Raw genomic sequence first — 11186 nt, forward strand, 5'->3', positions numbered from 1 at the left:
ATGAAATTCTCATTACTTGCTATCACCACATTCGCTTCTATTGCTTCTGCTGCACCATTTAATGATGAGAATCCAGGGTTTGTTAAGGCTCAACTTACCAAACGTGAATTCAAGGACCCATCGGTTTCACAACTTTTCCGTCGTGGACAGATCAACACACCTCTTTATAACCAAGTCTCCTATTACCAAATTGAATTAGAGGTGGGGAATCCCCCTCAAAAGCTTCAAGCCCTTCTAGATACTGGTTCCAGTGATATGTGGTTTTTTTCCAATTATGTCGGGGCCGGTAATGCTGCTACATTTTCTCCTCAAAGATCAAACACATGGCACAACAACTATACTCAGTTTACTATCTCTTATGTTAGCGGTAGTGCACAGGGTACATGGGGAACCGACGAAGTTAGCATTTCTGGTTCTAAAATTAAAGGGCAAAGCTTTGCCATTGTTACATCAGGTAATGGATTAACGGGTATCCCTGGCCTCATTGGCACAGGCCTTCCAGCATTGGAAAGCACAAATAACAACTTCAACTTTTTCCAGCCGCGCCACACCTACTCTAATGTTCCGCTAAGCTTATTTGAACAAGGTCATATTGGAACCCCTACATACTCTCTTTACTTGGATACTATTGATGCAAAGGCTGGAACAGTGTTGTTTGGAGCCATTGATCATTCCAAATATAAGGGAAAGATGTACTCTGTTCCACGAGTCCACAATAGCCGTTTTAACATCAACATTGACGACATTCAAGTCAATGGCAATTCTGTTGGCAGTACTTCTAGCGCCACTCTTGATTCTGGCACCACACTTGGTTCTCTTCCTGATAGTGTAATTAGTGGGCTTGTGAGCTCACTTGGGCTACAACAGGACTATTCCAACAATGGCATTTACTATGCTCGTCGAAATTCATTTAGAGGTGACACTCCAGTAACATTTAGCATTTCAGGTGTCAAGTTTAATATTAAAGCCAGCGATTTGTTTATTGACTCTGAAAAACTTGGTGACCCATTTCCTGCAGGCCTATCTATTCTTGGGTTTTCACCTGCTTCTCAAACTCAAGGTCAAGTCATTCTTGGTGATGTCTTTTTGCGTAACTTTTACATTGTATATGACTTAAGTAACCCGCAACTGGGAATTGCTCTTGCAAACTTTAACCACACGAGTGTCCCACAGTTTGATCCCATTACTACCTCTGTTATTCCTCGTTCACAAGTCGTTGCTGCCACCAAACTAGACACTACTCAACCAGTTCAAAATACTCAAGCTAATCCTTTTGCAAGATTGTTTGGTCCATTCCGTGGCCTTTTTGGAAACGGTCTCTTTGGAAATAATTTATTTGGTAATAGCCTCCTTTCACCAAAACAGGCTGCTACTGTCCAGGAAAAGCTTGATACTCCAGAAAGTGATGCTAGTACAGAAGAAGCCATTAGAATGGTTAAGAAGTCTATTGAAGACCAGCTTCTTGTGTTTGACCAGAACTAAGATAACATAAAATTGGAATTTTTTTATTTTTGCATTGAATTATTGATATTTTTTTTATTTATACGTTGTTAATTTATTTTTCTAAATATTTCTTGTACACAATAATTAATTATTGAATTGTTAAGAGCCCATTATTTTAATGAAAAAATCCAATTTGATGCTGGCATTTGGTATAATTGGATCCTTAAAAAAAACTAAAGTTTCTAGTTAAATGCTTTTTTTTTTTGTAAAGTTGCATTAATTTAAAAATTTTCAGCATTGATTATATCTTTTTGAAGTCCATAATGACTGGAAATACTTCAAGTTTTTACAAAATTTACCTACAAATAGTTGACTGATAAATTTTTTTAAACCAGAAAAAGAGAAATAATGCCCAAAGACAACATTTTTTTTTGAGAAGGAGTATAAGAAAAGCAAAAATCCATGTCAAAGTAACTTTTTTGGTTTTCTTTTTTTCCTCATTCACAATTCAATTCAAAACTATTATAGTATCAGCTTTATAAAAGTAACTGTTCTTTTCAAGATTTTTTCATTTAATTATTGATTCAATAAAATGACTATTGCTGATCTTTATCCTGAACTTTCCAGACCTGGCTCTCAAGCCAAAAGAGTTGAGGCTGAGAAAATTCCCATTTATCCTATTTTTGACGGCAAAGGTCGTCAAGTCACTGATGCTTGTCTTCAACTAGAAGTGAGCAAAATTGGAGTCCGCAATAAAGATGAGTGGTCAAATGCTAGTGATAGTGATAGTATTGACACAAACTCGTTCAACAACTCAACTTTATTGACTATGTCAACTATTAGCAATTACACTGAGTCTACTGATTCTTCTTTTAACAAAAAATTGGGTAATGGGATCCCTAATAAACAAAAATGTGAAGAAATTAAACTTACTCGGTATCGTGGAGCAGCCGATCCTCAGTCAATTGCTTCGCGCATTGCCAGTGCTGTTGCACACGATCAGTATCCAGTAAGCAATAGTCGTACTTTTGCAGGAATTGGTAAATCTCAACAAGGAACTCGCATGGCACTTAATGGCTATGTTTGCTCTTTTCAAAAAACAACCAATATTCTAACCAAATCTAAAACCTCAGCACCTGAACCTACAAAGGCTTGCTCAGGATTTAAATTCCCTCCCCCTCCCAAAAGAGCGGCACCCCAAAACAAACTCAACAATTTGTCTGCATATTCTTGCAAAGTTTTGCAACTCAAATCTCAATACGTGTTTCGTGCTGGGATGAACGAAGAGATTAGTAGCAAGGGTCTTAAATGGATGGGCACACACGCACACAAAAATGCTAGTGTAGGCGACTACTTCAAGCTTGGAGATTTGACCGATAAGTCGACTAAGGGACTAGGTGATATGTCCTACGATATGGAAACTGTATACGCGAGATTAGAAAAAGAACGTGAGCTTCGTGAAGAGCTTGATGAAGCGTTTAGTCTTGCAATCAAGCAAGCAATTATGAAAAAGTCTACTTCTGCAAAAAAGAGTCAGAAAAAAGGTGGTTTACTTGGAGTTTTTGCTATTCCCAAGTCCAAAAATATGGCTGAGGCTCCTCTTTTGAAAACCAAATCTCACGAAGACCGCCTCTTTTCCTTTTTAAAGGACAAGTTTTCACAAGTTCACGTGTTCAAAAAAACTGGCAGTGGTCGGTTTTACCTCATGTCTAATGGCGATTTTGTTTCTCTCCAAAGAGTTATTGTTGACGAGCAGGAGGAGCTTTTGCGCGCTGGCATTTGTGCCGCGATTGAAGAAGTTGGACTTGCTGCAGTACTGGCTTTACCATATCATTCTTTAACTTCGGTGGAAAGACGAGTATTTGGTGGTATTGTAGCCATGGCCAGAGTATATGGCATGAATGCATTACAGACCATTATTGACAGTGATCAACAACGCATTGCACAGATTTACCGCAATGAAGTTAAGAGATATGGCATTATGCATATTTTGGAAGGAACTCAGCCTTCCAAGACCTCAGACAGGGCCAAGTTGGCAATTTTAGGAGAGACCGAAACCAAGTAATAATTAAGGGTTCAGAAAATATTTATTTTAGTCTATTTTATTTAAGAATTATAATTAATAAACATTACTATTAATACAATACACAAGAGGTGGAAGGGGGGAAAGGATCATTAAAAATTGGGAGTTTTTTCTTTGACAAACCTGTTGCTGAAAAAAAAAAGTTATGCTTTCTTAAGCCGCATGAAGTATAAATATTTACTGGGATTCAGGCTTCTTGCAGACGTAAAGCATCATGGGAGTAAAGATACCAAGCTTAGCACCTTCAACAAGGTTGACAGCGGCCTCTTCAAGAGCAATTGTGACCTTCTTAGAGCCGGCTGGAGCAATCTTAAGCTTTTCCAGGAGACCAGTGGCATTCATAGTAATGGTGCGGCCAATGTTAGAGGTGCGGAGAAATGTAAAAATGTCACCCACGGTCTGGACAAAGCGCCATTCGCCAGAAAGGGGGTACCACCAGGGGATCTCATCACCAACGTCGGCAAGGTCCTTGGAAGATTCAATCTCAAAGCCAACGCTCTTGAGGGCCTCCTCAGCGACCTTGTTGGTAAACATCTTGGGGATACCGTCACCAATTTCAATGCCGTAAGCAATCTCGCGGTGACGGGGGTTAGACTCGTCATACTTATCAGTAAGAACCCACTCGTAAACACCAAAGACACCGCCAGGCTTAAGAACTCTGTAAATCTCACTGTAAACACCAGCAAGGACAGGAGCATGGACAGTGGCCTCAATGGCGTAAACAGCATCAAAGGTCTCATCCTCAAAGTCCATCTGCATAAAGTCACCCTTGACAAAGTTAAGTTGTTTATCGAGTTTATTGACCTTGGCGTAGTGGTTAGCACGTTGGATCTGATAGTCATTGTTGTTGATACCAATAATGTTGGCACCGGTGAAACGAGCAATCTCGCGAGCAGGACCGCCAACACCGCAGCCAACATCAAGGACCTTCATGCCTTCCTTGATGCCCATCTTGTAGGCAAGGTAGTGCTCGTGACGGGCAGTAGCCTGTCGGAAGGCCTCGCCCTTGTAATAGCGGGAAAAGTGGAATGAAGAACCCCAGCCGTACTCGTAAAAGTCAGTGACAAGGTTGTAGTAGTGCTTGGTGAGGGCAGAGTAGTCTTCAAGACGGGCTTGCTGATCTTCAGCAGTCTGTGTCTCTGAAGTCTTATTATCCCAGTGCTTGAAGTAACCGTCAACAGCGGCCTCCTGAGCATCCTTGTTCTTTTTCAGAAGAGCGGTGTAACCAGCAGAAGTGGTATCAGTTCCATGGAGAGCCTTAGCAAAATCGGCGTCAGCCTTAAAGTCTTTAGGAGCGAGCTTGATTGAAGCCATTGTATGATTTAATTGTTTAATGAATAGTTAATTGTTGAATTGATAAGAAGAGAAAGAAAGAAAAGATTTGGTCTGAAAATAGAAGAAATTTGAAAAAAAGGGGGCAGTGTGCTATGCTTTTAAATGCGTGTACCATGGTGGTCCGACCGACTGATTTGGCATCTTTCAAAAGGGCCCTGGTTACATAAGCACTGAAAAATTCCCCGGGGACGGCTTTTCGTCAAAACGTGGAAACGATCGTTTAGTAGACCAATACGAGAAATACGAAAGAATTTCAAGCACGTGACCTTGTGATTACCGAAAGGCCCAGCAAAGGCCTTTTTAGGGCTACGTTTTTTTTCTTTCTTTTTTTAAAAAACCTTCTGGCTTATCAGTTACTAATGGAGCATTTTCTATTCCTAACTTGTGTATGTTTCCATTCTATATATATATATATATATATGAATTAGATTAGCGGTTAGATAATTCGTCATCCTCCTACTCCTCCTCATCATCATCATCTTCTTCTTCTTCGTCGTCGTTGTCGTCGCTAACATCTTTGACTTTCTTGATCTCATCTTCGCCTTCGTCCTCACTACTCGTAGATAACTCACTGAGCTCACTGAGCTCACTAAGCTCACTCTCATCATCAATAGCGACTGGAGCAGTATCGGCAACTAATATTGACTTCTTCTTCAACGGTTTTGTTGTGGCTTTTGCAATCACAGGAATTGCCTCCAAATCGTCCTCCATCTCCACATCGGAATCTTCCGCAGGTGCAGCTTCTGCCGCTGTGACTGGCTCCTTGCTAGTCGTTTCTTCACTTACTTCAGCTTCTTCTGCATCAGATGCGTCAGTTTTTTCCTTGGCTGCTACCGAAGACTCTCTGCTATTGCTGTTACCGTTGTGGTTACTCCGCCTTCTCTCACCACTCTTTTCGTAAATCTTTCCAATCCGTGTATCAAGTTCCTTTTCAAATTTCACTAGCGCATTTTTCAGAAAAGCCTCCTTCACTAACTTTTCTTTAACAATATTGCTGACCAGACTGTATGTTTCTTCCAATAATTTCAAGTCCACAGAAACTGGAATATTGAGTTTTCCGAAACTTAGACACAATGCCTTGCATTCCTCCTTGGATCGGAACCCGCCATCCATCAATCGCTCCAGCATTGATTTAGCCAGTCCCAAATGTATATTGGGGTGGCCACCATTGTTAACAAGTTCACCAGTTTCCTTAGATTTCACAACCACCTTGGCTGGGTTGGTCCAGTCAATAAATTGCGCAGCAATCTGAGTGGGATTAAGCATGCCAGGAACATTTACTGGCATATTGTTATAAGACCGTACAAGCCTTTTCAGTGAGTCTACCGTAATGTCTGCCATTAATTGCTGGTGATCTGCAGATGAAAAGCAAAATACAGGTAAACAGTAACTCAGTTGCTGACACTGTTGTTCGCTCACTGATGTCTGGTTGCTAAAGTACATGAGAACAGCCAGCTGCAAAATTAGCGGGTCATCGAAAATGCCATTGACCATAAGTTTACACAGAGCAAAACAAGCAATTGCTTGCAATTCTCGATCTTCTTCAGAATCTTCCTCATCTTCGTTTTTGTCATCAAGTGATCCAAAGGCCTTGTAGTAAAGTTTGTATAAACTGCGCATGTCGACATTACACTCTTCATCATCCACCAAAGTTTTGCCATGTACCATTAGTATATCTGTTAGTGCCTTAATGACAATGCCCTTGTTATCGTAGTCACCTATAAGAAAAGCTTTTCCAAATAACTCAAGCTTTTCAGCAGCAAGTTTCCTGCTAATTAAACAATAGAGTGCCAGGCACTTTAATCCACCTAATCGAAGTTCTGGGTACATGCTGTGGACAGCGGGAATGACTGTGGAAGTTAGTACTGAACTAAGATAGTTGTTTCGCTCTAGTGGTAAGTTTATAAACTCAAGGGTACTCTGAAGCAAGCACAAGCACCGTGTATGGCAGCCAAGTGTCAAGATAATCTTCTTTTCTTCATCCTCCACGGCCTCAAGATTTTCCTCTAGCCTATCATTCATATCAGAAAGCAGTTCCACAATAACCTGTGAAAAATCACTTTCTTTCACAGAGAGCTTGCGAATAATAACAACTGATCGTGAAAAGAGTTGTGGCGAGCTAAACTTGAGATTTGTAATGGATTCACGAATCACTGCCAGGATATTACGACGACCAATTTCATCACCAAAGTCATAGGTTTCAATCACAATAAAAAGTTGTTCCACAATGAACTCCATGTCCAATTTTTTCTTAAAATGTTCGTCATTTTCCTCGTCGGTATTAGATTCTTCATAGTCAAGTTTGAACAGTAGGTTAATGTAATGCTCTAATGCTGTGCACAACCCAGAAAGTTCTGGTAGTAGCTTGTCAATATTGGCAGTTCTTTTTTCTTTAATGAAAAACGCATTTGCTGTGCGAAGTAAAAATGCAAGCTCTGGCGTAAGATTATACCACTGTTCCTCTGTCAGCTTTATGGAGTTTGCAATTTCAGGCTTGTTCGCCAGGATGACATTAATGGTGGTTTCGCCAACTTCAACGCTGTTTATGATATCGATACGTTCTAAAATTTCAAGAACATTGTTGTCAACATTGGTAAGCCACTGCTCTAAGAGCATCTTTGTTGCAGCCTTGCGCACACTAACATCGCGATCCTTGAGACCCCATTTGAGCAGTTTCTCACGATGCTTAATCCTAATAAACCGGAAATCGCCAATAGCATTCATAACGCGAGAATAAACGACACGTCGATTCACAAGATTAGTGTCCAGTGCACGCTCTAACATTTTAGGCATCGTAAAACTAGTTGGATCAAGATTCACCAAAACAGCACGACGAACTTCAGCGCTTGGATCATGGCGAAGAACTTGGATCAAGTGACTTGTAACTGAAAATGTATCATCAGCAACTTCTTTTGGGTCATCCTGTAATCTAACCATAGTAAGAGCTGCACACATACGCACGTAGGGTTGTTGATCATAAAGCTGCAGATCCATCTTGTGTTTGAGTTCTTCACAAAGTTCTTCAGACATGTCGGTCAAAACATTTGTGATACTATAAATAAACTGACAGCACCGGTACCGGACCACGCTGTTTTTAGCATCAATACCTTTTAAAAAGTGTCGGATGATGAATTCAATAAATCGAACACCAATATTGGTACCGTCTTCGTCTTCTTCCTCTGCATCTAGATGGAGTTAGAATAAGTAACAAACAGTATTGGTTACATACACCTCGCTTGAACCTTGCTGGAAAAAGACTGTGTAAGCCTAACTAATAAATCGGCCGAAGTTTCATTCTTTTTGACGACAAGAGCACGATTCATGAGCAATGCGTATGTCTTATTAAAATTATCTTCCATGCCATGAGCAGCAGCTTGTTCCTGAATGTTTATAAGTGATGCTGTAATCTTACGGTGACCTGCGGCTGAATTTTGGGCATTCATAAACTCTTGAGCCATAAGATTCCTCAGCTGTCTGAGGTTTTCCTCTGATGGTTCTTCCATTTTGCTTATATCTATCTGGATTTGAATATTCAAAAAGATTGGATTACTTTTTTTTTTTGGTGGGGCTGTCATTTTCGCGTTTCTAATTTTTATTTTTGTGTGTGTAAACGTGCGGCTGATGTTTACTTTTGAAAGTATTAAATCACATGATTATCCCTTGCCTTAAAGAGTAACGGGTTAGGGTATTTTATTTTTTTTTTTTTTTCAAAATGAAATTTTTTTTTTTTTTTTTGATGATGGTAAATTTGATGAAAATTCTCCGATAACCAAGAGAACAGTTTTACAAGCTCTTGAGGAAATTAGAAACCCAAAAAGAAAAAAAAAAACATTTCTGCATACCGAGCAGATTCAGCATATAGATATACCCGAAATATGGCTTTAGATATTCACCGGTGTCGGTTTGTAGACTACAAGCCTCATGCCATTACAGCTCTGGCATTTACGAGCTGCATTTCAACTAAGAGCACCTCTGCAGCTGTGCGACTAGCTGTGGGCAGATCTAACGGCAGCATTGAAATATGGAATCCTCGATATGGTTGGATTCACGAGTTGGTATGTTAATTTTTTTGCTAGCTGGAGTTTCAAGTAAATTACTAACATTGTCATAGACTCTGCAAGGTGGTAGAGAGCGGTCTGTTGAAGGTGTGGCCTGGATCGTGTCTGACGACGAGCCGCCCCGCCTTTTTTCCATTGGTGGCTCGACTAGTGTAACTGAATGGGATCTCAAGACATGCTTACCTATAAGCAATTATCAAGCGAATGCCGGTGTAATTTGGTCATTGGCTGCGAGTCCGGACAATAAGAAGCTGGCAGTTGGGTGCGAAGACGGATCCGTTATTCTGTTAGACGTGTCTGGCGGACCTGGAGTTATTGAGCAAGAACGCATTTTGCAGCGCCAGAGCTCACGCATACTGTGTCTGGCTTGGAATGGTAATGACAAGCTTGTGGGAGGTCTTGCTGATGCACGTATCAGTGTGTGGTCCACAAAGCGTGAAACCAACGGACGCATATTGGCTACTGTTAAGGTAGACAAGTCTAAGCAGCGCGAGTCAACGCTTGTGTGGTCCATCAAAATGGTAAATGAGCGCGTTATGGTTTCAGGTGACTCTACTGGTTCAGTCAAGTTCTGGGATGCACAAAAGTTTACTCTGCTGCAGTCTTTTTCTGCGCAACACGCTGCCGACGTGTTGTGTTTGGCGGTTGATACTTCTGGCCGCACAGTTTACTCTGCAGGTGTGGATCGCAAGATTATGTGCTATCAAGTGGTTAATAGAAATTCCGGTCGCTGGTCGGCCATGGGCAGCTCCATGGTTCATGGTCACGATGTTCGTGCCTTGGCTTTACACGAGGCAGCAACAGCCAATTTCCTGGTTTCTGGTGGTGTGGAGCGCACCCTTGTCATCAATGATCTTAATGACTTTATGTTTGGCAGCTGTCGCAAACTTCCTATTACGCCGCAACGAACATGCGTTGCTGCGGTCCCCCGTGCCCGTTTACTTGTTATGTGGAACGCGCAAACTGTCAAGCTGTGGTATGTGGGCGAGCTTGCTCATGTAGGCGATGGTGGAAGCGACGATTCTACAACCACAACTTCAGTTGCTGTTCCTGTACAGGGTAAGAAGCTTGTGTGCCGAATGACTCTTACAAGTGACGAAAACATTACAGATGCTGCAATTTCAGCAGATGGCTCACTTCTTGCTGTTTCGACCATTGTTGAGACAAAGTTGTTTGCCTTGTCAAAGGTTGGCGTCGACAGTGTGACTGGAATTCCAACTGCTTACAAAGTGCACAAGCTGGCTGCCCATGATTTGGAAGATCAGGGTGCACAGTTTTTGCGGGTTGTGGAGCGCAATGGAGCTCTCAAGCTCCTTGTTGTTTCCCCTGAATCAGATGTGATTTTGTACGACGTTGATGCTACCAAGGGTGTTGATCTTGATTCTGATCCCATTGAACTCAATGTGACTCACCCTCAGACCAAAAAGGCTGTAAACGCTCTGAATTATAGTGACAGTGTTTCGCATGTCGAGGTGTCTCCAGATGGCCATTGGGTTGCTCTGTCGCGATACTCTGGTATTGTCGATTTATTTGATATCTCCAAGGCATTTGATGAGCCTTTGGTTCTTAAGAATGAAGATGAAGACGCCGTTGTTGTTGAAGGCTCTGTTCTTGGGCGTTTCCCTGGTCTTCCAACTGCACTTTCGTTTACAACACGCGCAACACTTGTTATTGTGACAGCAGAAGTGCGTGTATTTGAGTACAGCATTCAGCGCGGGGAAGAGCCTGCTCTGACAGCATGGTCGCGCGCCAACTCGGAGCTGTTGCCACAAGAACTTTCTGATGCTCGTGACAAGTGCCGTGGCGTATTTTACGACCCAGAAAAGGCACAACGCCTGTGGCTGTGGGCTGGTACATGGCTTGCATTCCTTGACACTAGCGTAGATATTCCTGTTAAGCGAGTACCAAAACGACTGGCAAACGGTGGGGGAAAGAGACACGAGGCGCTGGGGCTTGTTGCAGACGAGGATGATGACGAGATCCGGGGGTCTGTTGCTGCTACTACGGATGCCGATGGAGATGTGAACATGGACAGTGACAAGAATAAGAAAAAGCAGCCAGAGATTGATGATGCCGTGAGTGTTTTGGGTCGTCGGGCATTTTGGATCACATACAAGTACCGGCCCATTTTATATGCAGGAACATTTGGGTCTAAGGAAATGGTTGTTGTTGAGCGGCCGCTCATGGATCTCAAGCTGCCACCAGCTTTCTGGTCCAACCACAAAATTTCATTTTAAACAAGGAAGAAGAAAAAAAAAAAAAAAAAA

General features: G+C 41.8%; 5 protein-coding genes across 5 annotated transcripts; 3 read left to right on the plus strand and 2 right to left on the minus strand.

Annotated features, from left to right (window-relative positions):
- Positions 1 to 1482, plus strand: SAPINGB_P001521 (uncharacterized protein; the record flags this gene model as incomplete). Its single annotated transcript, XM_031996242.1, has 1 exon — positions 1 to 1482. One exon carries the CDS (start codon positions 1 to 3, stop codon positions 1480 to 1482), a length of 1482 nt encoding a protein of 493 aa, XP_031852133.1.
- A 553-nt stretch (positions 1483 to 2035) lies between these two features.
- Positions 2036 to 3508, plus strand: SAPINGB_P001522 (uncharacterized protein; the record flags this gene model as incomplete). The annotated part of the gene is made up of 1 exon (XM_031996243.1): positions 2036 to 3508. One exon carries the CDS (start codon positions 2036 to 2038, stop codon positions 3506 to 3508), a length of 1473 nt encoding a protein of 490 aa, XP_031852134.1.
- Positions 3509 to 3703: 195 nt separating this feature from the next.
- On the minus strand, positions 3704 to 4840 carry SAPINGB_P001523 (uncharacterized protein; the record flags this gene model as incomplete). Its single annotated transcript, XM_031996244.1, has 1 exon — positions 3704 to 4840. The coding sequence occupies one exon, from the start codon at positions 4838 to 4840 to the stop codon at positions 3704 to 3706; it is 1137 nt and encodes a 378-aa protein (XP_031852135.1).
- Positions 4841 to 5317: 477 nt separating this feature from the next.
- Positions 5318 to 8364, minus strand: SAPINGB_P001524 (uncharacterized protein; the record flags this gene model as incomplete). The annotated part of the gene is made up of 2 exons (XM_031996245.1): positions 5318 to 8046; positions 8091 to 8364. 2 exons carry the CDS (start codon positions 8362 to 8364, stop codon positions 5318 to 5320), a joined length of 3003 nt encoding a protein of 1000 aa, XP_031852136.1.
- Positions 8365 to 8736: 372 nt separating this feature from the next.
- On the plus strand, positions 8737 to 11156 carry SAPINGB_P001525 (uncharacterized protein; the record flags this gene model as incomplete). The annotated part of the gene is made up of 2 exons (XM_031996246.1): positions 8737 to 8916; positions 8973 to 11156. 2 exons carry the CDS (start codon positions 8737 to 8739, stop codon positions 11154 to 11156), a joined length of 2364 nt encoding a protein of 787 aa, XP_031852137.1.
- Positions 11157 to 11186: the final 30 nt, after the last annotated feature.

This window comes from Magnusiomyces paraingens (genome assembly GCF_902498895.1).
Source record: "Magnusiomyces paraingens strain CBS 517.90 genome assembly, contig: contig1, whole genome shotgun sequence".
NCBI classification, from domain to species: Eukaryota; Fungi; Ascomycota; class Dipodascomycetes; order Dipodascales; family Dipodascaceae; genus Magnusiomyces; species Magnusiomyces paraingens.